This window comes from Trichechus manatus, unplaced genomic scaffold (genome assembly GCF_000243295.1).
Source record: "Trichechus manatus latirostris isolate Lorelei unplaced genomic scaffold, TriManLat1.0 scaffold00037, whole genome shotgun sequence".
In the NCBI taxonomy this organism is placed as follows: domain Eukaryota; kingdom Metazoa; phylum Chordata; class Mammalia; order Sirenia; family Trichechidae; genus Trichechus; species Trichechus manatus.
The window spans coordinates 2,679,115-2,701,136 of record NW_004443973.1 but is presented as its reverse complement, the minus strand read 5'-3'; the positions used below and the strand labels follow the sequence as shown (position 1 = coordinate 2,701,136).

Genomic DNA, 22,022 nt, shown 5'->3' with positions numbered 1-22,022 from the left:
TGTGTGTTGCAAATCCTATTCTCAGCCTATGGTTAATGAGGCCAGATTAGACTATTGTTAAAGAGAATTAGCGTGGGATGTAACATCCATGCTCAGGTCGCATCCCTGATCCAATGTAAAGGGAGTTTCCCCGGGGTGTGGTCTGCACTGCCTTTTATCCTGCAAGTTATAAAAGGAAAGGGAAGCAAGCAGAGAGTGAGGCACCTCACACCGCCACATAAGCAATGCTGGGAGCAGAGCGAGTCCTTTGGACCCGAGGTTCCTGTGCTGAGAAATTCCTAGACGAAGAGGAAGATTGATGACAAGGACCTTCCTCCAGAATTGACAGAGAGAAAGCCTTCCCCTGAAGCTGACGCCCTGAATTTGGACTTGTAGCCAACTAGACTGTGAGAGAATAAATTTATCTTTGTTAAAGCTATCCACTTGTGGTATTTCTGTTAAAGCAGCACTAAATGACTAACACATCATCTCTAAACACAGAAATTTTTTCATATAAGAGTGACTGGACGTGGACAGATAAGTGACAGGGCTGGACTCAGGAATCCAGCATTTTCTTCTGATACCCTCAGTTTACTCCCAAGAATTAAAAAAAAAAATGGAGAATCTTTATCATATAAATTATATGAAATACTATCTTTCGCAATAAATATGTTCAGAAATAGGAGATTGTAGCTTTGGGGTCATATTCCTTTTATGAGAATCCTTGTGAGAGATGGATTAGACATGTCCTTCTAAAATTCTACCCTCTGTAGAAAACTCGTAACCTGTTGCCATGAATCGATTCTGACTCATAGCAACCCTGGTGGCATAGTGGTTAAAAGCTACAGCTGCTAACTAAAAGGTTGGCAGTTCGAATCCACCAGGTGCTCCTTGGAAACTCTATGGAACAGTTCTACTCTGTCCCACAGAGTTGCTATAAGTCCCTCTGTAGAAGACCCTTGTAAATGTGACCCTCTGTTTGTGAAGGCCTTTCTAGGTCAACCTCACCGCCAATAACATTTTTTGTCTTCTTGTGAAAGATTTCTAGTATTCATTAGAATGTCATCGTTTTGTCTGTACAGTACACTCTCTGTGACATCTTATGCTACCCTTTAAAGTTTGGGCCCAGAAATATCCACTGATATCATAGCTTCTCATCTTGTCTGACTCTGTTGCATAGGATAATGCAGTGGACTCCCAGGCTGATGTTGAGGACTGATTTTTGTTTTTTTTATTGTCGTACTTTAAGTGAAAGTTTACAATTCAAGTTAGTCTCTCAGACAAAAATTTATACATACATTGTTATGTGACCCTAATTGCCCTCCCTATACTATGACACCACACTCCTCCTTTCCACCTCTGATTTCCCGTGTCCATTCAACCAGCTCCTGACCCTCTCTGCCTTCTCATGTCACCTCCATACAGGAGCTGCCCATTTAGTCTCATGTATCTACTTGAGCTAAGAAGCACACTTTTCATGAGTATCGTTTTATGTCTCATAGTCCAGTCTAATCTTTGTCTGAAGAGTTGGCCTCGGGAATGGTTTTAGTTCTGGGTTGACAGAGAGTCTGGGGGCCAGGCTTTCCGGGGTTCCTCCAGTCTCAGTCAGACCATTAAGTCTGGTCTTTTTACTAGAATTTGAGTTCTGCACCCCACTTTTCTCCTGCTCCATCAGGGACTCTGTTGTATTCCCTGTCAGGGAGGTCATTGGTGGTAGCCGGGCACTATCTAGTTCTTCTAGTCTTAGGCTGATGAAGTCTCTGGTTTATGTGGCCCTTTCTGTCTCTTGGGCTAATACTTTCCTTGTGTCTTTGGTGTTCTTCATTCTCCTTTACTCCAGGTGGATTGGGACCAATTGATGCATCTTAGATGGTCACTCGCTAGATTTTAAAACCCCAAATGCCACTCACCAAAGTACAATGAGAATATTTTCTTAATAAACTTTGTTATGCCAATTGACCTAGATGTCCCCTGAAAGCATGGTCCCCAGACCCCCGCCCCTGCTACTCTGTCCCTCAAACTGTTTGGTTGTATTCAGGAAACTTCTTAGTTCTGGTTTAGTCCAATTGTGCTGACTTCCCCTGTAGTGTGTGCTGTCCTTCCCGTCACCTAAGATAATTCTTATCTACTATCTAGTTAGTGAATAACCCTCTCCCTCCCTCCCCACCCTCATAACCATCAAAGAATGTTTTCTTCTGTGTTTAAACCTTTACTTGAGTTCTTATAATAGTGGTCTTATATAATGTTTTTGAAGACTGATTTTTATTTCTTTCACATATTTTTAAAACTTGCTATCTTTCTGGCCACCTCTAGGCTTTTTTTTAAACATCTTTTCTACCTTGTGAATTCCAAAACTAAGCACAGAACTTCAATACGGACCACCTAGCATTAAGTGTGAGCAGGTTTCCCAGAATTTTTTTCTGTTTACATTTTTGCGTTGTTCTTGTTTCAAAGATACTTGAAAAGGTATCATATATTAGTGATGGTTTTTCAAATGCATCTTTAAATCAAATAAATTAATTGAAAACTATGAAAGTAGAAGATTTGCTTTCTTTATTTTCTAATGTTCGAAGTTAATGTTACAATATTACAGTTGTTGTTGCTGTGTGCTGTTGAGTCGATTCTGACGCATAGCGATCCTATAGGACAGAGTAGAACTTCCCTTAAAGGGTTTCCAGGGTGTAATTCTTTATAGAAGCAGATTGCCACATTTTTCTCTCTTGGAGTGGCTAGTGGGTTCGAACTGCTGACCTTTTAGTTAGCAGCTGAGCACTTAATTACTTCACCACTAGGGCCTCTTACAATAGTAGTGGGGCTATAATAGAGATGGAGTTAGTATAGTATAGGATTATTAATAATATTAAAGTTTAGATTCTTCCCCTTCTTAACAGGGAGAAGTATTAACACCAAATCATTGTAAGGCAGCATGGGGTGGTGGTTAACAGTGCGGGCTTGAGTCCTTCTTCATCCCACTTACTAGGTGTGTGACCTTAAACAAGACACTTACTCTCCCTTTGCTTCCGTTTCCCCATCTGTAAAATGAGGATGATGATGATAATAATGATAATGCCTATCTCATAGGTATATTATGAAAATTCAGTGAGTTCGTATATGTATTTACATGCATTAAAACTGTGCCTGGTACGTAGTAAGCATATAGTAAATATTAGTTATTATTTTAAGGCAAAGGTCCCTGGGTGGCACAAATTGTTTGCTCTTGGCTGATAACCAAAAGGTTTGTAGTTCAAACCTATGCAGTGGCACTGGGGAAGAAAAGGCCTGGCAATCTGCTTCTGTAATGATTACAGCCAAGAAAACCCTCTAGAGCAGTTCTACTCTGTAATACATGGCGTCACCGTGAATCAGAATCAACTCAATGAGACAAAACAACAACAACAACGTTGTAAGACAACTTTCCCTCTTTAAATTCTGCACATTAAGTACATTTTTATACTGTAGTTCTTAAAAAGACATGTGGAGCTTTTGTACAGGAATTTGAAGAAGTTTGAACTTAAGGTTTCTGGCAGAGATCCTGAACCGAGAAGCAAGTGATTGGTGGAAGTAAGGGCTTTCACTATTTTTCTAAAACTTGAAATCATGTAAAGAGTTTTGAAAGATCATATAAAGGTGTATGCTGTCTCCGAGTCCAGGCTGAGCCCCTCAGTCAAATGTCTATTCTGATGAGGAAGCCACAGCACAGTGACATAGGCAGGAGAATCAAATGTTCAGGGACACCCAAAGTCCCAATCTCCCCCACCCACAAAGTGTTTCATTCAAGCTGTCAACAGACTATAGAAAGAACTTGGAGCTTGACCTTTTCCCTTGGTGCCTGGAAATGCCGAAATACTGAGAAATGATCTAAATGGCAGAAAAGGGCAAGACAAGATAGGGATCGAGAACATAAGTGACATTTTTGTCTTGACTAATAGAAAGTGGACTATGTGGTCTTTGGGAAGATTTGTGATATTTTACACATTTTCAGCTGAAAAAAAGATTTAGAAACTGAAATTGATTTCACTTAGTTCATACGTCTGAAATATGTGTATAGTTCTATTTTATATGCTATAGCATAGTGAGAAGTAACTTAGAGATTGAAGCCATTATTTTTTATTCTCATCTGTTCCATTTATGAGCCCCATGGATTTGTGCACATTATGTGACTTCTTTAAGACTCAATTTTCTCATCTATAAAATAGAATTGATGCTACAGTTCTCCGCTCCCACTGTGAGAATTCGATGAGTTAATGTATGAGATAAAGCTGCACTGACAGTGATGTGCCACATATATTTTGGGGAGGAGGATATATGCCTTGAAACATATACAGTTTAATAATATGCTTAGTTGAGAGCAATAATAATAATGTCAACATTAACTAAATTTTGCAAGCTTTTTTGCCAGCCTCTGGTCCAATCACCTCATGCATATCTCGTTTGCTCCCCAAAATCTTTGCAGAAACCATCTGAGATAGGTGCCTCCTGTGGGACTCAGCTGATTATCAACCTTAAACCTGTTCAGCTACTAACTGAAAGGTTGACAGTTTGAGCCCACTCAGAGGCACCTCGGAAGAAAGACCTGGTGATCTGCTTCTGAACTGTCACCAGCTATGGAAACCCTATGGAGCAGTTCTACTCTGCACGCATGGGGTCGCCATGAGTTGGAAAAGACTCGATGGCAACTGTTTTGAGTTTTTGTTACTCACACATCACACTTTGTAATGATCTTCAAACCTACAAATGTTGTTTCCCTTCTTCTGGTAAAGGATTTTTCTGGTGGTATAATGTATTTGAGAATTCCCTCCTTCAGCAAATACGTCTTGAGTCCCTGCCTACTCCATGTAAGGCACTGTCCTGTGCTGAGGAAATGCCACTGTCAACATCACTGTCGCTGCCCTCATGGAGGCCATGTTCAAGATTAAATATCAACTCTTCCTTAGTCTCAGTTACATTTTTGGCACTTGGAGCAATGTCAGTAAAACTGGTGAGGTGAATAGGAAAACAAAAAGAGTAAATAGTGTTCGTATCTAATTGGCTTTGCAATAGTATGCTTTATATCATCTATCAAAAGCACTGTTTGTTCATATTTTACATACACATTTATATATACTGATACAAATTAGTACTTGGAAATAAAAACTAATGTAGTAAGCATATATTATAATATTTCCTTTCCCAAATTAAACAAAAGGAGAAAAATAGGCTTAATTTTTAGAATAAGGGGATGGTTTTGATGTGGCTTTGTTTTTGTTTTTTTTTAATGTCTGCTGGGGAAACGCATTCAGCTCTGCTAAGAATTAGTCATTCTAGTTGTATAAAAGCATGGAAAATTATCGCATGTTAATTTCTGCTGACCTCTTTTATGTTAAAGCATGTAAAGTACTCTTTCAATTATGAAGCTGATTTGATTTACTAAGAGTTTAGAATAGTAATATATGAGCTGAATTGAAAACCAGATTATAAATCATTTCAGCATGATGTTCTGTCAGGGAAAACCATGAGAAGTAGCTTTCCCCTGGCAGTTCTACTAACCATCATTTCTGACCAGATAAGAAGTCCTGTATGAAGACAATTTGCTTAATATTTGATTATCTGTTTCAGTATCTAGTCGAAACCAAGAGGGACAAAAAATATAACTAGTACTTTGAAAATGGACTAATTTCTTTTCAAATGTGACATAATCCAGGAAAAGACATCACCATTGTGTCACTATGTTGAAGAGCAGTTTCTCACAAGCCCAACGGCACAGTACAATTACATGGGAAGCTTTTAAAAACAAAATTCTGATGTCTGGGTCCAAATCCAAACAAATCAAATCTGAACCTCTGAGAGTGGTGCCCAGGCAGGGGTATTTTTTAAAGCTCTCCCAGGTGATCCTAATGTCCAGTCAAGGCTGAGAGCCACGTGGTAAAGGAGTGCTCTCAGGAGCAGGGAGGGGTAAGAGAAAGCCCAGAGAAGTCCCCTGAGCATAAGCAGATGATTGGAAGATGTAGCCTCTTCTGCCAAGATTCTGCAAGCAATACAAAAGAAAGAGTAAAAAGTTTCCAGAAATTAAGAAAAAAACCCAGTGGTGGTAGCTTAAAGATTGTTCTTTGAATGGATTCTGTCTAGGAACCAGTGCTGAAAATGCCTCCGTATTATCGCTGCTCCTGTGAGCTGCCTCGATGGTACAAGCAGTGTTAGGAAGTGGAAAGGAGAAACCTATCTAAATGCATGTATGTGTGTTTGTTCACTTATTTACATTTTTATTTCTTATGTGAAGAATAATTGTTTCATGACTTTCTTGTTTTAGTGAATTTTCTTTTTGTCTCTGCACTCTTCTTTTGAAAACATATTTCATATTAAGATGCACAACACAAGTAGGAGATGCTCGGCTGCTAACCAAAAGGTTGGCAGTTCAAATCCACCAGCTGCTCCTTGGAAACCCTTTGGGGCAGTTCTACTCTGTCCTGTAGGGTTGCTATGAGTTGGAAACAACTCGACGGCAATGGGTTTGGTTTTTTTGTTTTAGTCGAATTATAAGGAGCCCTGGTGGCTCTGTGGTTAAGTTTTTGGCTGCTAACTGAAGGGTTGTCGATCCGTTCCTTGGGAGAAAGATGTGGCAATCTCCTTCCGTAACGATTTCAGCCTTGAAAACCCTATGGGGCAGTTCTACCCAATCCTATAGGGTGGCAATAGGTTTTTTTTTTTTTTTTAATCGAATTATAGTTGAAGCTTTGAATTGTTTTCATTTGTTGACCCTTGCGTTTTCAGCACACATTTCTGGACTATATGTTAGAATTTCAATAACGGTAAAAAGATACAGCTCCAGCCAAGTTTTTTTTTTTTTTTTAGTCTTTTTTTCCATTCTTCCTTATTCCGTAAAGGAGCCCTGGTGTCATAGTGGTTAAGCACTTGGCTGCTAACTGAAAGGTCAGCAGTTAGAACCCACCAGCCTCTCTGTGGGAGAAAGATGTGATAGTCTGCTTCCATAAAGGTTACATCCTTGGAAACTCTGTGGGGCGGTTCTACTCTGTCCAACAGGGACTCTATGAGTTGACTCGAAGGTAATGGGTTTCTTGGTTTTCTAATTCCGTAAGCACCTAGCTATAAGTTGCACAAAACAAAAATAAAGGCAGGGAGGGGTATAGGGAAGATTTTTGTGATATGGGTGGGTAGGGGAAAGGGGAAGAAAGAGTTGGGAAGGAGACCAGTCCTATCCCTCCACCATCCTGGATGAGGGCTGTGGCCCTGCCATGGGGGCTCTGAGGAAGAGATGGGCAAAGACCCAGAATAGCTGAGGGATGGAGGAGGCCCTAGACTCAGAACTCACGCCAAAAGTCTCTTCCTTCACTACATGGCATGGGCATAATAGGGGAGGTAAGAGTGTAATGGAGCAGCAAAATGAAAAATCAAATTAGCAGATACAAAAGAAGAGTCATTGCTGTAAGGGGATTAAAGAAGGAAAATGTGTGTAAAGGGGCAGTGAAAAATTCTTCCTTGGAAGTAGACAGGATAGTTGTGAATGAATAAATGTATTTAACCCTAGAAAAAATGAAAATCCTTCTTCCTATATTGTATTGGAGCCCTGGTGGTACAGTGCTGAAGAGATAGGCCGCTAACCAAAAGGTCAGCAGTTCAAATCCACCAGCTGCTCCTTGGAAACCCTATGGGGCAGTTCTTTTCTGTCCTATAGGGTCGATATGAGTTGGAATCAACTCAATGGCAACCGGGTTTGGGTTTTTTGGGGGGATTTATATTAATCATTTCACCAATCTTTTCTCTGGGTGATGATATCCATCCTGTGTGTCTAGGGACCCTTAACTGCCACTGCTTAGAGTCACCTCTCATTTATCCATAGTGGATTAATTAACAAGCAATAAATATATAGTATTATTAAAAATTAATTACCATGAATCAGAAATCTCATTTATATATTAGAAGGCGTCTATCGTTTGGAACCATATCACACAGTAACCCAGAGATGCCACATTATGTCTAGTGACATTTATCCCTACCCCTCACTCCTCCACATACACACCTGCCATGTCCTTTTTCTTTTTGAAACATCTTCAGCTCAAGGATAAATCAGTCACAAGGTTGGATTCCTGGGAAAGCTTTTACCACCTTTATTCTTAGGTAAAAACTTCTTTCTTGTGGCTTCTGGAGTACCCTTTGTCCTCTTGTTTCTAAAACTCGTTATTTTTAACCTAGCGTGAAGAGAAAGGGAAGCGGGGGAATGAGTCACACTGAGGGTGAAGTCCCAGAACTTTGATGAGACTCCATGGGACTTAGACCAGTGGCTGTCATCCTAAAATAACTGATATAGAAACTCTTGTCCCAGAGATCTGAGACATGCTCAGGCATGAGGAGAAAAATATTTGAGGGAGGTGACATTAATAATGTGGAGATGTTTTAATTGCAAACCGAGTAGCTTGGTTGTGATGTGTGTGAACCTCAGTGTAAGACTCAGTGATGACATTGTGATGTCACCTGGTGGAGCTAAAGCTAAAATGGGGAGGATGCAACGCTGAATCAGCTATGCCCCAGAATACAGCTTGTCTAATAAAACAAGAGTTTCTCTAGTCTTCATTTTACCAAAAGAGAGCTCAGTTAAGAAACAGACAATAACAGTACACTATTTTGGCACATAAGAACTTCTTGGTGATTTTCATCAAGCAGAGTATATAGTATTTTGTGATTCTAAACTATTGTATATTGCTATTTTTAAGATTTTGGGTGGCATCTGCAGAACAGTAGATTTGTTTCTAAATATTGGGTGTAATCTTAACAAAACCAGAATACCAAACCCCATGGGTCTCAGAGTAGAACTGCATTCCGTAGGATTTCCAATGGCTGTAATCTTACTGAAGTAGGTTACCAGGCTGTTCTTCTGCAGCGTCGCTGGGTGGGTTCAAACTGCCAACCTCACAGTTGGTAGTGGAGTGCAGACCATTTGTACCACCCAGGTGCCTAAATGTTAACAGAAGTGTCAATTAAATGAACCTCATTTTAACCGAGATAATGTGTGATTTGCAACCTCCATCTTCCCCTTAATCTTTCTCCTTCTCAATTGCCTTAACTAACTAACTGACTGTAATTTTAGAAAGACTGGTATTTTCCGAGAAGATATTTCATTAGAGTGTCTATTGTGGTAAATAATGTGAACTTTATCATCTATTTTTGACATTAGTAAAAAAAAAAAAAAGCTGGAAATTTTCATAAAAAGTCAAACTGAAAATTGCATTGTATTAAAAATGAAAATTTCTTGCTTTTCATTCTCTTTCACTTTTCTTTAATTATGTTGGCATCATGTGGACACAATAATAACTTCCTATGTTACGTCTTAACTGCCCAACACACACAATACCATTCTTTTTGTCTCTCTTTCTCTTTCTTTCCTCTCTCTCTCTCTGTCTGTCTCTTCCTTTCTTTATTAATTTTAACACAGACTTTATGTTCCCACCACCTAGATTGTTTCCACCACCTAGATACATATCAGGGTTTGGGCTGTAGCAAGACTCGCTTCCCATGCCAAGAGCAGACATTACTAATCAATGCCAGCACTCTTTTTCCAGACATAGTCTTCCTGCTTTCAGTCTAGCCTTCTAGGCAGCCACTACTAATTGGTGGAAGTTGCCATTATGCGTTAAACCTGGCCGGATAAATATTTTCCACATTCCATTGTAACAGACTTCCTGACCCTAAGAATCAGCTGGACAGCTAGGGCCTCACCTGCACACACTGAAGCAGAATTTCAAGAGGAAAGGCGAGGAATCTGTATTTTTGACGTGTGCCCCAGGTGATTCTTAACCATTAGTAGAGTATGGGCAACACTGGCCATGCTATTTTAAGTGAATTATTTAAGGCCCATAAAATAGAAATTCAAATAAAGTGAGTTGAAAAACAAGCAGAGCAACAAATTGTTAATGAAGATTTGTTTATAAACAAAGTTCCAGGGCTATTCACCTCTATTACTTATGCAGCTATAGCTTTGTGATGCGTGCTTTTGTTCCATGTGGTTGGATTTTTAGTTCTCTGCCTTTTCTCAGTTCAGCTGTGTTTAAGGGTTTTGCTGTTTTTCCTGAAAAACATTTTGGAAACAAATGTATCCACAAACATCTTCCCACATTCCTAAAACAAAATCTCTACTCCCCAGGAGAATAAATTCATATAATTTCACTTTCAAAATATGAGCCTTGTCTATGTAGGCATTCTGAGTGTGTTCAAGAAGCTTAATCTAGGGGTCAAGGTCATAGGAGGAGACACAGTGCCTAAAGATTCAGAGAACAGTAGCTCTGAATTTACCGAGACTTAGTACTCAGTGACCAGTGTTCACAACTGAGTAAACAAACTCAAATTCCGCATCCTTACCTAACCAAATTGATGCTAACCTACCTACCTGCCTTTGGAAGTAAGGCAGAGCTGAAACAGAATTGTCAAGTGGCAATTGAAGATGGGGGGGAGGAGAAGACAGCAAAAGGAATGTTATCCATAGTTGTATCTATTCTCCCTAAAAATCATTTATTTCAAATCACTTTAATATGGGATCTCTTCTAGAAAACAATAACTCTAACAAAAGAAAAAAAATTAACACCATGAAGATCACTTCTTAATGTACAGCTTAGAAGTGCTATTTTGTGCCTGGGTAATATTTTACTTAATGATTGGCTTTCTGGATAGTCGTGTATTTGCCAAAATGCCTAGTGAAGTTTGTTTGTTCGTTTAATTTACTGCTGAAATGATCTAGTGTTTCAAGTCTTTTTTGTTTGTTTGTTTGTTGAAAACATAAGTCACAATCCATTAAATGTAAAATATAGGGCAGTTTGTTTTAAGTATTAGGCATTATTACTGTTCTCACGGTACAGTACACTTTCTACATGTTCAGCCATCACCTTCCAGCTCTAATAAACTGTGCCTTAATTGCTGAAGACCATATAGTAGTTTTTCTGTTCTTTTTCTTTTTATAAAAAAAATTGTTGATCTTTATTAAATTATGTCACCTGTATTTTATTTTAAAACCAGTACTTTCAGTATGATGTACCTCTCAGCAACTAGCAAAACAAAAGATAACTTTCTTTTTTTAAAATTTTTTTTTATTGTACTTTAGATGAAGGTTTGTAGAACAAATAGTTTCTCATTAAACAGTCAGTACACATATTGTTTTATGACATTGGTTAACAACCCCACGACATATCAACACTCTCCCTTCTCGACCTTGGAGGATCTTTTTTTTTTTTTTGGTGAAAATATACATAGCCAAAGATACACCATTTCAAAAGTTTCTACATGTACAATGCAGTGACATCGATTACGTTCTTCCAGTTGTGCTGCTATTCTCACTATCCTTTTCCAAATTATTCCATCACCATTATCTTCAACTCACTGTCCCCTACGCTTCCCACCAAACCTTTTGAGTTGCTGTTGTCAATTTGATCTCACATAGATAATTCTTTCTTTTTTTTTCCCCCCTGTACTTTAGATGAAGCTTTACAAAACAAATAGTACAAGGAAAGGTCATGGAAGCTCCATAGACACATCCAAACTCCCTGAGGGACTGAATTGCTGGGGGGAGGGCTGTGGGCACCATGGTCTCAGGTAACATCTAGCTCAATTGGCATAACACAGTTTGTAAAGAAAATGTTCTACCTTCTACCTTGGTCGGAGTAGCGTCTGTCTGGGGTCTTAAAAGCCTGTGAGCGGCAATCTAAGATACAACAGTGGTCTCACCCCTTCGGGAGGAAGGGAGAATGAACAGAACAGGATACGAGGAAAAGATTAGTCCAAAGGACTAATGGGCTACAGCTACCAAGGCCTCCACCAAAATGTGTCCAGTACAGCCAGATGGTACCCGGCTACCACCACTGACTGCTCTGAGCGGGATCACAACAGAGGGTTCTGGACAGAGCTGGAGAAGGATGTAGAACAAAATTCTAACACACAAAAAAAGACCATATTTACTGGCCTGACAGAGACTGGAGAAACCCTGAGAGTATGGCCCCTGACACCCTTTTAGCTCAGTGGTGAAGTCACTGCTGAGGTTCACTGTTCAGCCGGGGATTGGACAGCCCCATAAAACAAAACGGGACTAATGAGGCACAGCAGTCCAGTGACAAGGACTAGAAGGCAGAAGGGGACAAGAAAACTGGTAATAGGGAACCCAATGTTGAGAAGGGACAGTGTTGACATGTCGTGGGGTTGTAAATGATTGTCATAAAGCAATATGTGTACTAACTTTAATGGGAAAATATTTGTTCAGTTTTTCTGTTTTTAATGTTTCAGTACAAGAAACTTTTGAAAAGATACTCTGGTAATATTGCTTACATTGCTAAATAAAGGGTCAAAACAAAGATGTACATTCTTTTCCAAGCATTAGACACTACAATCCTATTTGGACCACTCATGCTGGTTTTAACTTGTCTTCTCCCTTCCTGGTCATACTGGTTATCACTGCGTCACTGAGGCCATTTCTTTTTTTGTTTGTTTATTGTTGTAGTTTAAATGAAGTTTACATTTCAAGTTAGTCTCCTATACAAAAATTTATACATGCATTGTTATGTGACCCTAATTGCTCTCCCCATATTGTGACAGCACATTCCTCCTTTCCACCCCTGATTCCCCATGTCCATTCAACTAGCTCCTAACCCTGTCTGCCTTCCCATCTCACCTCTGGACAGAAGCTGCCATTTAGTCTTATGTAGCTACTTAAGCTAAGAGGCACACTCCTCATGAGTATCACTTTATCTCCCACAGTCCAGCCCCATCCCTGTCTGAAGAGTTGGCCTTCAAAATTGTTTTACTTCTGGGCTGATAGAGAATCCGGGGGCCATGCTTTCTGGGGTGCCTCCAGTCTCAGTCAGACCATTAAGTCTGGTCTTCTTACTAGAATTTGAGTTCTGCACCCCACTTTTCTCCTACCTCATCAGGGACTCTCTGTTGTGTTCCCTGTCGGGGTGGTCAATGATAGTAGCCAGGCACCATCTAGTTCTTCTGATCTCAGGCTGATGAAGTCTCTGGTTTATGTGGCCCTTTCTGTCTTTTGGGCTAATACTTTCCTTGTGTCTTTGGTGTTCTTCATTCTGCTTTACTCCAGGTGGTTGGGACCAATTGATGCATCTTAGATGGCCGCTTGCAAGCTTTTAAGACCCCAGAAGCCACTCACCAAAGTAGGATGCAGAACATTTTCTTAATAAGCTTTGGTATGCCAATTGACCTAGATGCCCCCTGAAAGCATGGTCCCCAGACCCCTACCCCTGCTACTCTGTCCCTTGAAGTGTTTGATTGTTTTCAGGAAACTTCTTAGCTTTGGTTTAGTCTAGTTGTGCTGACTTCATCTGTAGTGTGTGCTGTCCTTCCCTTCACCTAAGATAATTTTTATCTACTATCTAGTTAGTAAACAACCCTCATCCTCCTTCCCCACCCTCTTAACCATTAAAGAATGTTTTCTTCTGTGTTGAAACCTTTTCTTGAGTTCTTATAATAGTGGTCTTACTCAATATCTGTCCTTCTGTGACTGACTAAATTCACTCAGCATAACGCCCGCCAGATTCCTCCATGTTATGTTTCACGGCTTCTTCGTTGTTCTTTATCATTGAGTAGTATTCCATTGTGTGAATATACCATAATTTGTTTATCCATTTGTCCGTTGATGACTGAGGTCATTTCTTCACGTAGTTACCAATCAGAGATCATTTCTACAAACAGAAATCACCTTGTAGGAGAGAACAATTATGTTGGCACAAAGTAACTCACAATTGCCCTGTTATTGTGCACTGAATTTAAGATGATGGAGAAGCAGGGAGCGAGGGCATTACGCACGTGTCTAAAGGAAAAACCATGGGGATGAGCATTCATTTATTTTCTCTGCTCTTTTAGAAGAGCATTGTTTTTAAAGATAACTGATGGTAAAATTATTTTCAAATGCTGTAGGCAGCCCAAATGGAGAGCCTTGCGGAAAGACTTGCTTGGAAGAGAGAGACAATCAGTGGTTGGGGGTCACACTTTCTAGACAGCCCGGAGAAAATGGATCGATTGTGGTAGGTATTGGAATTGGTCCCCTGTTAACATCGTGAAATCAGACATTCTGGGCGTGACTTTCACATCATTTAGTCTACTTTTGTGTTTTATTCAGACTTGTGGTCATAGATGGAAAAATATATTTTACATAAAAAATGAAAATAAGCTCCCTACTGGTGTTTGCTACGGAATGCCCTCTGATTTACGAACAGAACTGAGTAAAAGAATAGCTCCATGTTATCAAGGTAAGAAATGATTTTGATGTTAATTGGATCAAGAGATACAAGTTAATGCCTTTAAGTTTTTTTCTTTTTTCAATTGTGGAGGTTCAGAGACAGAAAAGGAGATCTTTGAAATAACTATGTTCTTTTTAACTACTCAAAGTATTCCTTCCTTTACTTTTTTTTAAAAATCCAATTGTAGTGGCATTCATTTTCATAAATGAAATGTGTGCTACTAGGAATAGAAATTCTATAGTTCAATTTGAGTAATTCTGGAATCTAGTTGATAATTACCCACTTTAGTATTAAATTTACTTTCAATTCAATTTACTTTCAATTATAAGTGGAACTAATGCTTAACGAATATAAAATACTTAAAATCATGAAATTACATTCAAAAGTTTGATTAGAAAGAAGAAAACTTAAGGTTTCTTGCTTTACCTTAACCTTCCAGGAATATTCAGAAAATTCAAATATAAGTGTAAACAAATCTTTTCTACTTACTATCATTTTTTCAAATTCATGTGTTCCTTGAAACAGCAAGGGATTGGTGTGTTAAGTCAGAAAGATCTTTTCCTTAAAAATTCTAGGCAATAGATAGCATCAGAGAGAACAGAGCTGAGACATAAACAAATGACTGATTTGAGCAAAGTTGGGGGTCAGTGTCAACAGAAAGTTAAAAATGATATCTATAACTGAACAGAAATTCTAAATATATGTCCTTGGAAAACTAAGAATTAAATGTATGTAAACTCCTGTTTTCAATTATTCTAACTAAAATGATTACCCTGGAGGCCAAAGAAAATTCGTATTAGCTGCAGAACTTGGCTAAGTATGTCAATTCAGTTATTGATATTAATATTGAGGTCTTTACCCCTGGAATGTGGGGTGACAGAGAAGTTTATATCATATATATATATTTCTGTTTTGCCTTTGGATGCCAAGAAGATAAAATATGAATTTTTAATCTTCAATTGCAATAAAACTCAGTCTAGAGTTCTCTATATTTATTATACTTTTTTTCCTAATGGTTTACAATTTACAGTTTAAAACATTTTCACAGTATAGTTTTTATTTTTGCTCAGATATACCTAGCCACATTCTACTAAAAAAAAAATTCAAGATGGCATAAACCAAAGAGACCTACAATATAGTAAAATTTATGGGGAAAAAAAAGCATCAGGGAAGAGATGAGAAGAGTGAAAAACAACGGAATAGTTAATTGTAAATGACTTAGCAGTTTATTTAAGCTTTAAATTTAAGTTTTGTGATTGGCAAAATCAAAAGGAAGATGTGGTCCGTGATATTTTCATAGAGGCTTATATAGGTCAATTCGACAGGTGAAGCAAAGCTTTGTCCTCTTATTAAGTTCTAAAAGCATTCATTCATTAGGACCCTGTAATTAGAGAGCTTACATCGCCATGCAGATCCTTGATTCAGTCTGAGAAAAATCTAGAAAGCCTATTTTAAATGGACTGGAAGTTAGAAAATCCTTTCTCTATCTTGGGTACTCGCTTGACAAAATTTTTTGAGTGTGTACTGTATGTTCTTCCTGTGAAAAATAGGCAAGTGTAGGTATTTTTATTGCTATTTCATAGGGATATTTTGAAGATTATTGTGGAAGAGATTTGTAAGCTTAAAATTTTTTATCAAAGTTACTAGTAAAAAAATGAGAGTGCAAAATACAGATCTTAAAAGGTATATTTGCAAGAATTTGCAAGAAAAAACAAAATTATGGAGATTAACTATTTTTAAATGAAGTCTTGAATTGTTTTATATTTCATTTTAGATTATGTGAAAAAGTTTGGGGAAAATTTTGCATCGTGTCAAGCTGGGATATCTAGTTTTTACACAGAGGTAATAGTCTAAAAAATAGCTGCTGTGAAAGTTTACATATAGAAGTTTTTATCTTCAGAAGGTTTAGAAATCTGATATTATGCTTTGAGGTAAAAATTGTGTAATATCTAGCATAGTATGCCTCTTAAATTTGAGAGTATTACCAACTTAATTTTCACCACTCAGTATTTTGCATATATTTTGAAAAAATATTAATATTTGAATGGTTGCACCATACAAGACCAACTAAAAGTCTATTATTAAAGAATATTTGTTTTCATCAAGAATTTAATGGAAAGCAAAAGTAGCTACAGTAATTTTTTGTACTTGTTGTTAACTTAGGCTTTGAAAATTTCTATCCAAATATGTTATCTATAATTACTAGTTGAAGAGGAAAGGAAGTATGTGTCTCTATATTTTTCATTAAAATTCTGAAAATTTAAGAATCCTGAGATTTAAGAAATTAATAGCTGTATCTTAGATCATATAAACGTCCAAACTCTATTATTTTCTATCTAACACTCTAAGAAGTACTGTGAAAAGTCACAGTTGTACTCAAACACCAAGTGTCCCAGTTTCTTTTAAGAACCCATTATGAATTCATTAATCTTTTCTGAATCTATGAAGTCAGGTTGTATCAAGACTGGGGTCAACAATTTCCATAAATATTATCTACTATGTAGAAAAATACTTAAAATAACACTTTCTTTAGTTTATATTTAAATTGACTTTTTAAAAGAAAGTTCAGGATTGCTATTTAATCCTATTTAGCATGTTTAGATATGTGCTAAGTAAGACTGAATGCTGAAAGGTTTCCATATTTCATCAGACTAGTGCCTGCTCATTCCAACCTTGCCTCTGTTTTTTTTCCCTAAATTCCTATTTATACTCAAATATGCCCCAAATTGCACTGGTTTTTATTTAAGCTAACATTGTTAAGGAAGCTAATCAGTGGCTTTTTGCCAATTGAAATAAATTAAGTTCACTTTTTACTCTTTGGCAACACAAGATTATCTCCTTAATAAGTACTAATGAATTACCTAGATGTGATTTACTTTAATAGAAACCACACTGGTTTTCTCCCAAAAACTTACTCTAGTGTTCAATGATTCTACCTTCTATTTTAGAAATCCCCTGATAAGTTTGAAACGAGCGTTTCAGAGTTTCTTCTCTGAAATTCTGCTTTTAGGTGGAAGTCCATTCACCAGCTTATCTTATATGTTTTAAATTCACAATATTCTCAGATTTCAGAAATTTAATATAAAAAGTATATTCCCTTCACTATTTACTTAAAATGTTGTGTATCTGGAAGAGGCTTTGGGTGGTGAGATTAACTTTTAAATGATGATTTTTTTTTTTTTCTCTTACAGGATTTAATTGTGATGGGAGCCCCAGGATCATTTTACTGGACTGGCTCTCTCTTTGTCTACAATATAACGACAAATAAATACAAGGCTTTTTTAGACAAAGATAATCGAGTAAAATTTGGAAGTTATTTAGGTACTATAAAAATTGATAAACTCAAATTATCTCTGCCTTATTGATACTAGTAATTATAAATAAGGGAAACTGTATTTGCAAAAGATCAAAATGGCCAGAAGTAATTTTTAGAGTTCAAAAACTATCTCTTTATGGATAGAAGCTATGAAACTTCAGTTAATTTAATATTTTACACATACATATGTGACTACAATCATCTATATATAATTCTTAGACTAGAACGCTTAGTTTAGTTTATTATTTACCATGCACTTTATGAAACACCTGAAAGCTTGCATCATTATACAGTCAACTATTTGTAGGTAACATCCACTGGGTGTGTACCATATGCCAGGCACTTTTGTAAGCACTTTATAAGAATTAACTATTTAATCATGTATGAGTAAGTAAATAAGTATAGCTTTTTAAAGGACCAACTGAAAGCCAGTGGGATTGACAACACTATTTTAGGCAAAAACCAAACCACACCCATTGCTGTTGAGTTGATTCTGACTCATAGCGACACTAGAGGAAGAATAAAGCCGCCCCATAGGGTTTCCAAGGCTGTAAATCTTTATAGAAGCAAATTGTTACATCTTTGATGGGTTTGAACCGCCACCCTTTTGGTTAGCAGCCAAGCACTTAACCGCTGTGCCATCAGGGCTCCTTATTTTAGGCAAGGGGTAACATTATGAAGTGTATGGGTCTAAAAACAGCTCATTGATCTTCTTCTGATAAATTCTTAAAATATTTCCCATAGCTTAACTATTTGTATATTTTCTCCTCTTCCTCCTCCTGCTTTTATTTCCCCTCCTTCTTCTTTTAATTATTATTATTGTTATTTTTTATAAGTCAGCAATAGGATACTTTACAGATTACATTTCTATAGTAACACCAGATTTTTCTGGCATTAATTCTCTGTTATAATGAAAGAATTGCTTTACCTGTAGTTTCTTAGAAAATGCTGTCATGTGTCATTAAAGGTCCAGGATATGTACTGTGAAATTGTATGTTATGTGATTTGGCCGTTGTGCGAACACCGTATTATATACCGTATGGAGTTCACCTAGAGGCGTGGCTGGTGGAAGTGATCTTCAGTCCGAGCAGAGAGCACGTCTTACATGTCTGTCGAGTGTGTGTTACACAGATCATTCCCTGCGTGAGTCAGTTGGACCCCAAAGGCAGGCAGAGATCTTGATACTTGGGCGGTCTTATTACCAGAAGGGCGTAGCCAAAATGATTATGAACTTGGCTGATTATCACCACCAGTGCCGGACACAAAGCTCAGAGAAGGGCCCTGCCCCTGCAGCTGGCACCCAGCAGGCTCCAGAGGCAGCCCTGGAGGCTGGCACCCAGCAGACTCTGGGTGCTGCAGAGGTCTAGGTTACCAAGCTCTGAAGGTAGCTTCTATCCAAGGGTGGGAGCCATGCAGAGGTTATAGTGGAAGTTGTGTCTTGAAGCCTGTTCTTATATAGGTCCTGTTTCTACCCCCTGGGTTAAGAATGATGGGGTGGGTTTTTTTTTTTTTTTCCTTTGTTAAATGTTTGCAAACTTGAATTTAAAGAAGTTCTAATAAACAATCAAATTAAAAAAAAAATGCCGCCACTGACGTATACGTAGTCGAATGTTGTCCAAATGGACATTATGTGGCGCATGACTGTATAGATTTGTTTAAACCATATGTGCTTCAAATGTGAACATCCTATGCTTTGAAATAACTGTAATAAGAAAAGCCAGTATTGGGTTTTATTTTTCCATTCAGACAGAAGGTATTAATTTTCAAAGAGAAGGAATTCATTTTCACTTTAACATTTTCTTGTTTATGGTTGAAGGATATCTTGAAGGATTATTGTTGTTGGGTGCCATTGAGTGGATTCTGACTCGTAACAAGTCTCTATGTCTCTGTTTGACAGCGGAGAACTGCCTCATAGGGTTTTCTTGGCTGTAATCTTTTTACAGAAGCAGAATTCCAGGTCTTTCTTCTGAGGAACTGCTGGGTTTGAAATGCCAGCATTTCAGTTAGCAGCCAAGTGCTTAACCATTCCCACCACCAGGGCTCCTTGTGAAGTATAATAAGAAATATAATTTGGTATTGTACCTTTGGAAGGAGCATGGGTGGTGCAAGCATTTTGCAATTATTTGCTAACCTAAAAGTTGGTGGGTCAAATCCACCCAGCAGCTCCGTGGAAGAAGGACTTGGTAAACTGCATCCATAAAGATTACAGCCAAGAAAACCCTATGGAGCAGTTCCTGTCTGTAACACATGGGGTGAACATGAGTAGGAATCCACTCGACAACAATGGGTTGTTGTGCCCTTTATCACATAATAAAATAATTTTACCATTTGTGTCATCAAAAGATTATCATAATAAAAGGTTTCCATGCCAAAAATTTTGCAGTTTAGGAATATTTATTTAAAGTTTACAATACTATATTTTATGTACTCTAAAATATTTCTGTTATAATCCTAGAAGCTAGCATGTCCTGATAGTATAGAGGGACTAACAAACCAAATATAAAGGAGCTATATTCAATTTCTAGGCCTTGGAAATGTGAACACTTGGCTATAGTTTTATAACAGGCATATCAATAATCCCTTAAAACATATAATAAATATCCAGTTTTGAGTATTGCTATGCTAAATGTTCCTAGAACTCTGTTTACTGTCATCATTTTGAATTCAGTCTCATTTAATTCTAGGATTGGATTTATGATCATATATTTCACCTATTGTAAATGATGATTCTCATACTTTTCTCTCTTTTCCTGAAGGATACTCAGTTGGAGCTGGTCATTTTCAGAGTCAGCACACTACAGAAGTAGTTGGAGGAGCTCCTCAACATGAACAGATTGGTAAAGTAAGACTTACATTTTTTTGTTTATTTCTTCACAAAGGTTCAAGTAAATGGTCTGATAGAATAAGAAGATATTAGAAGAGGAACTGCAAATATTCTAAGGAATATTGTTATGTTGTTAGGTACCATCAAGTTGGTTCTGACTCATAGTGACCCTATGTACAACAGAACGAAACACTGCCTGGTCCTTTGTCATCCTCACAATCGTTGTTATGCTTGAGCCCATGGTTGTCACTGTGTCAGTCCATCTCATTGAGGGTTTTCCTCTTTTTCCCCGACCCTCTACTTTACCAAGCATGATGTCCTTCTCCAGGGACTGATTCCTCCTGATAACATGTCCAAAGTATGTGAGACGAAGTCTCTCATCCTTGCTTCTAAGAAGCATTCTGGCTGCACTTCTTCCTAGACAAATTTGCTCCTTCTTCTGGCAACCCATGGCATATTCAATATTCTTCACCAACACCATAATTCAAAGGCATCAATTCTTCTTTGGTCTTCCTTATTCATTGTCCAACTTTTGCATGCATATGAGGCAATTGAAAATACCATGGCTTGGGTCAGGTGCACCTTACTCCTTAAGGTGATATCTTTGCTTTTTAACACTTTAAAGAGGTCTATTGCAGCAGATTTGCCCAATGCAATGCGTCGTTTGATGTCAACTTCTGCTTCCGTGGGTGTTGATTGTGGATCCACATAAAAGAAATTATGAACAATGTACTTCATTTAGTGAAACTGGTGAAAGGTGTATGATTGTTAAGAGAAATGTAGCTGAAAGCTTTAACTAAGGGAAATTATATAGGTCAAGTGAGGCTTTTATTTCTTACATGTGAAATGTTTTTAAGATAGAATATCAAAAGACATCCCAGGAATATGTTTATGGTTTAACAACTTTACATCTGAAAGGAAATTGAGACAGCTATGTGTTTTGTGGTAAGATTAGAAGAGAAAGAGAATGTTCTTTCTAGCTGTTTTGCTAATATGCTGTGTGAACGTTAGTTACTCAATCTTTCTCAAGTTTACTTTGAAAAGTGGGGCAAACAGCACCTTCTGTGCCCTTTCTATGGGATCAATAAGATAGTTTCTAACAAGGTAATTTTATTGTGAAGGTGAACTACTAAACCTTTTATATCACACTTAAAGTGATTTTTTTTTAACATGTGCAATTTATAAGTTAGGAAAATTGATGTTTTGATAAAATGAAAATAAGTTTTTTGTTTTTTTTTTTAAATGTGAAAGTCATCTCACCTTTTCTAATTCTTTCCCTAATTGCAGGCATACATATTCAGCATTGATGCAAAAGAACTAAATATTTTATATGAGATGAAAGGTAAAAAGGTAATATGTCTCTACCTTTGGTATCACTGATGGCTTTTGGGAGTAGCCCTGCTTTTTTCTCAGGGATTGGATCTGGTTTGCTTTGGGCAGCTTGGATCATATTTTGGAGCTTCCATATGTGCCGTGGACCTCAACGCAGATGGCCTCTCAGACCTACTCGTGGGAGCTCCCATGCAGAGCACCATCAGGGAAGAGGGAAGAGTTTTCGTGTACATCAACTCTGGCGTGGTAAGTTCGATCCATCCACAAACTCAAAGCCGTTTATTGAATGATGATCCAAATTGAAATGGTTCTTATTCCAGTGTTATGATAGACTGTAGATTCTTCT

General features: G+C 37.7%; 1 protein-coding gene across 2 annotated transcripts in view; it reads left to right on the top strand.

The window, feature by feature from the left end:
• ITGA4 (integrin subunit alpha 4) overlaps positions 1–22,022 on the top strand; it is a 99,444-nt gene that overhangs the window by 7,931 nt on the left and 69,491 nt on the right. The window contains exons 3-9 of one of the 2 annotated variants that reach the window (XR_002823955.1): positions 13,882–13,988; positions 14,084–14,213; positions 15,979–16,046; positions 17,396–17,525; positions 20,277–20,362; positions 21,632–21,686; positions 21,785–21,922. Coding sequence is in view for 1 of the 2 variants with exons in the window: in XM_004375457.3 (XP_004375514.1) it covers positions 13,882–13,988; positions 14,084–14,213; positions 15,979–16,046; positions 17,396–17,525; positions 20,277–20,362; positions 21,632–21,694; positions 21,785–21,922 (722 nt within the window). In the remaining variant the exon portion in view is untranslated. Of the gene's footprint in view, positions 1–13,881; positions 13,989–14,083; positions 14,214–15,978; positions 16,047–17,395; positions 17,526–20,276; positions 20,363–21,631; positions 21,695–21,784; positions 21,923–22,022 lie in introns of both variants that reach the window. The other variant, XM_004375457.3, reaches the window with a different exon arrangement.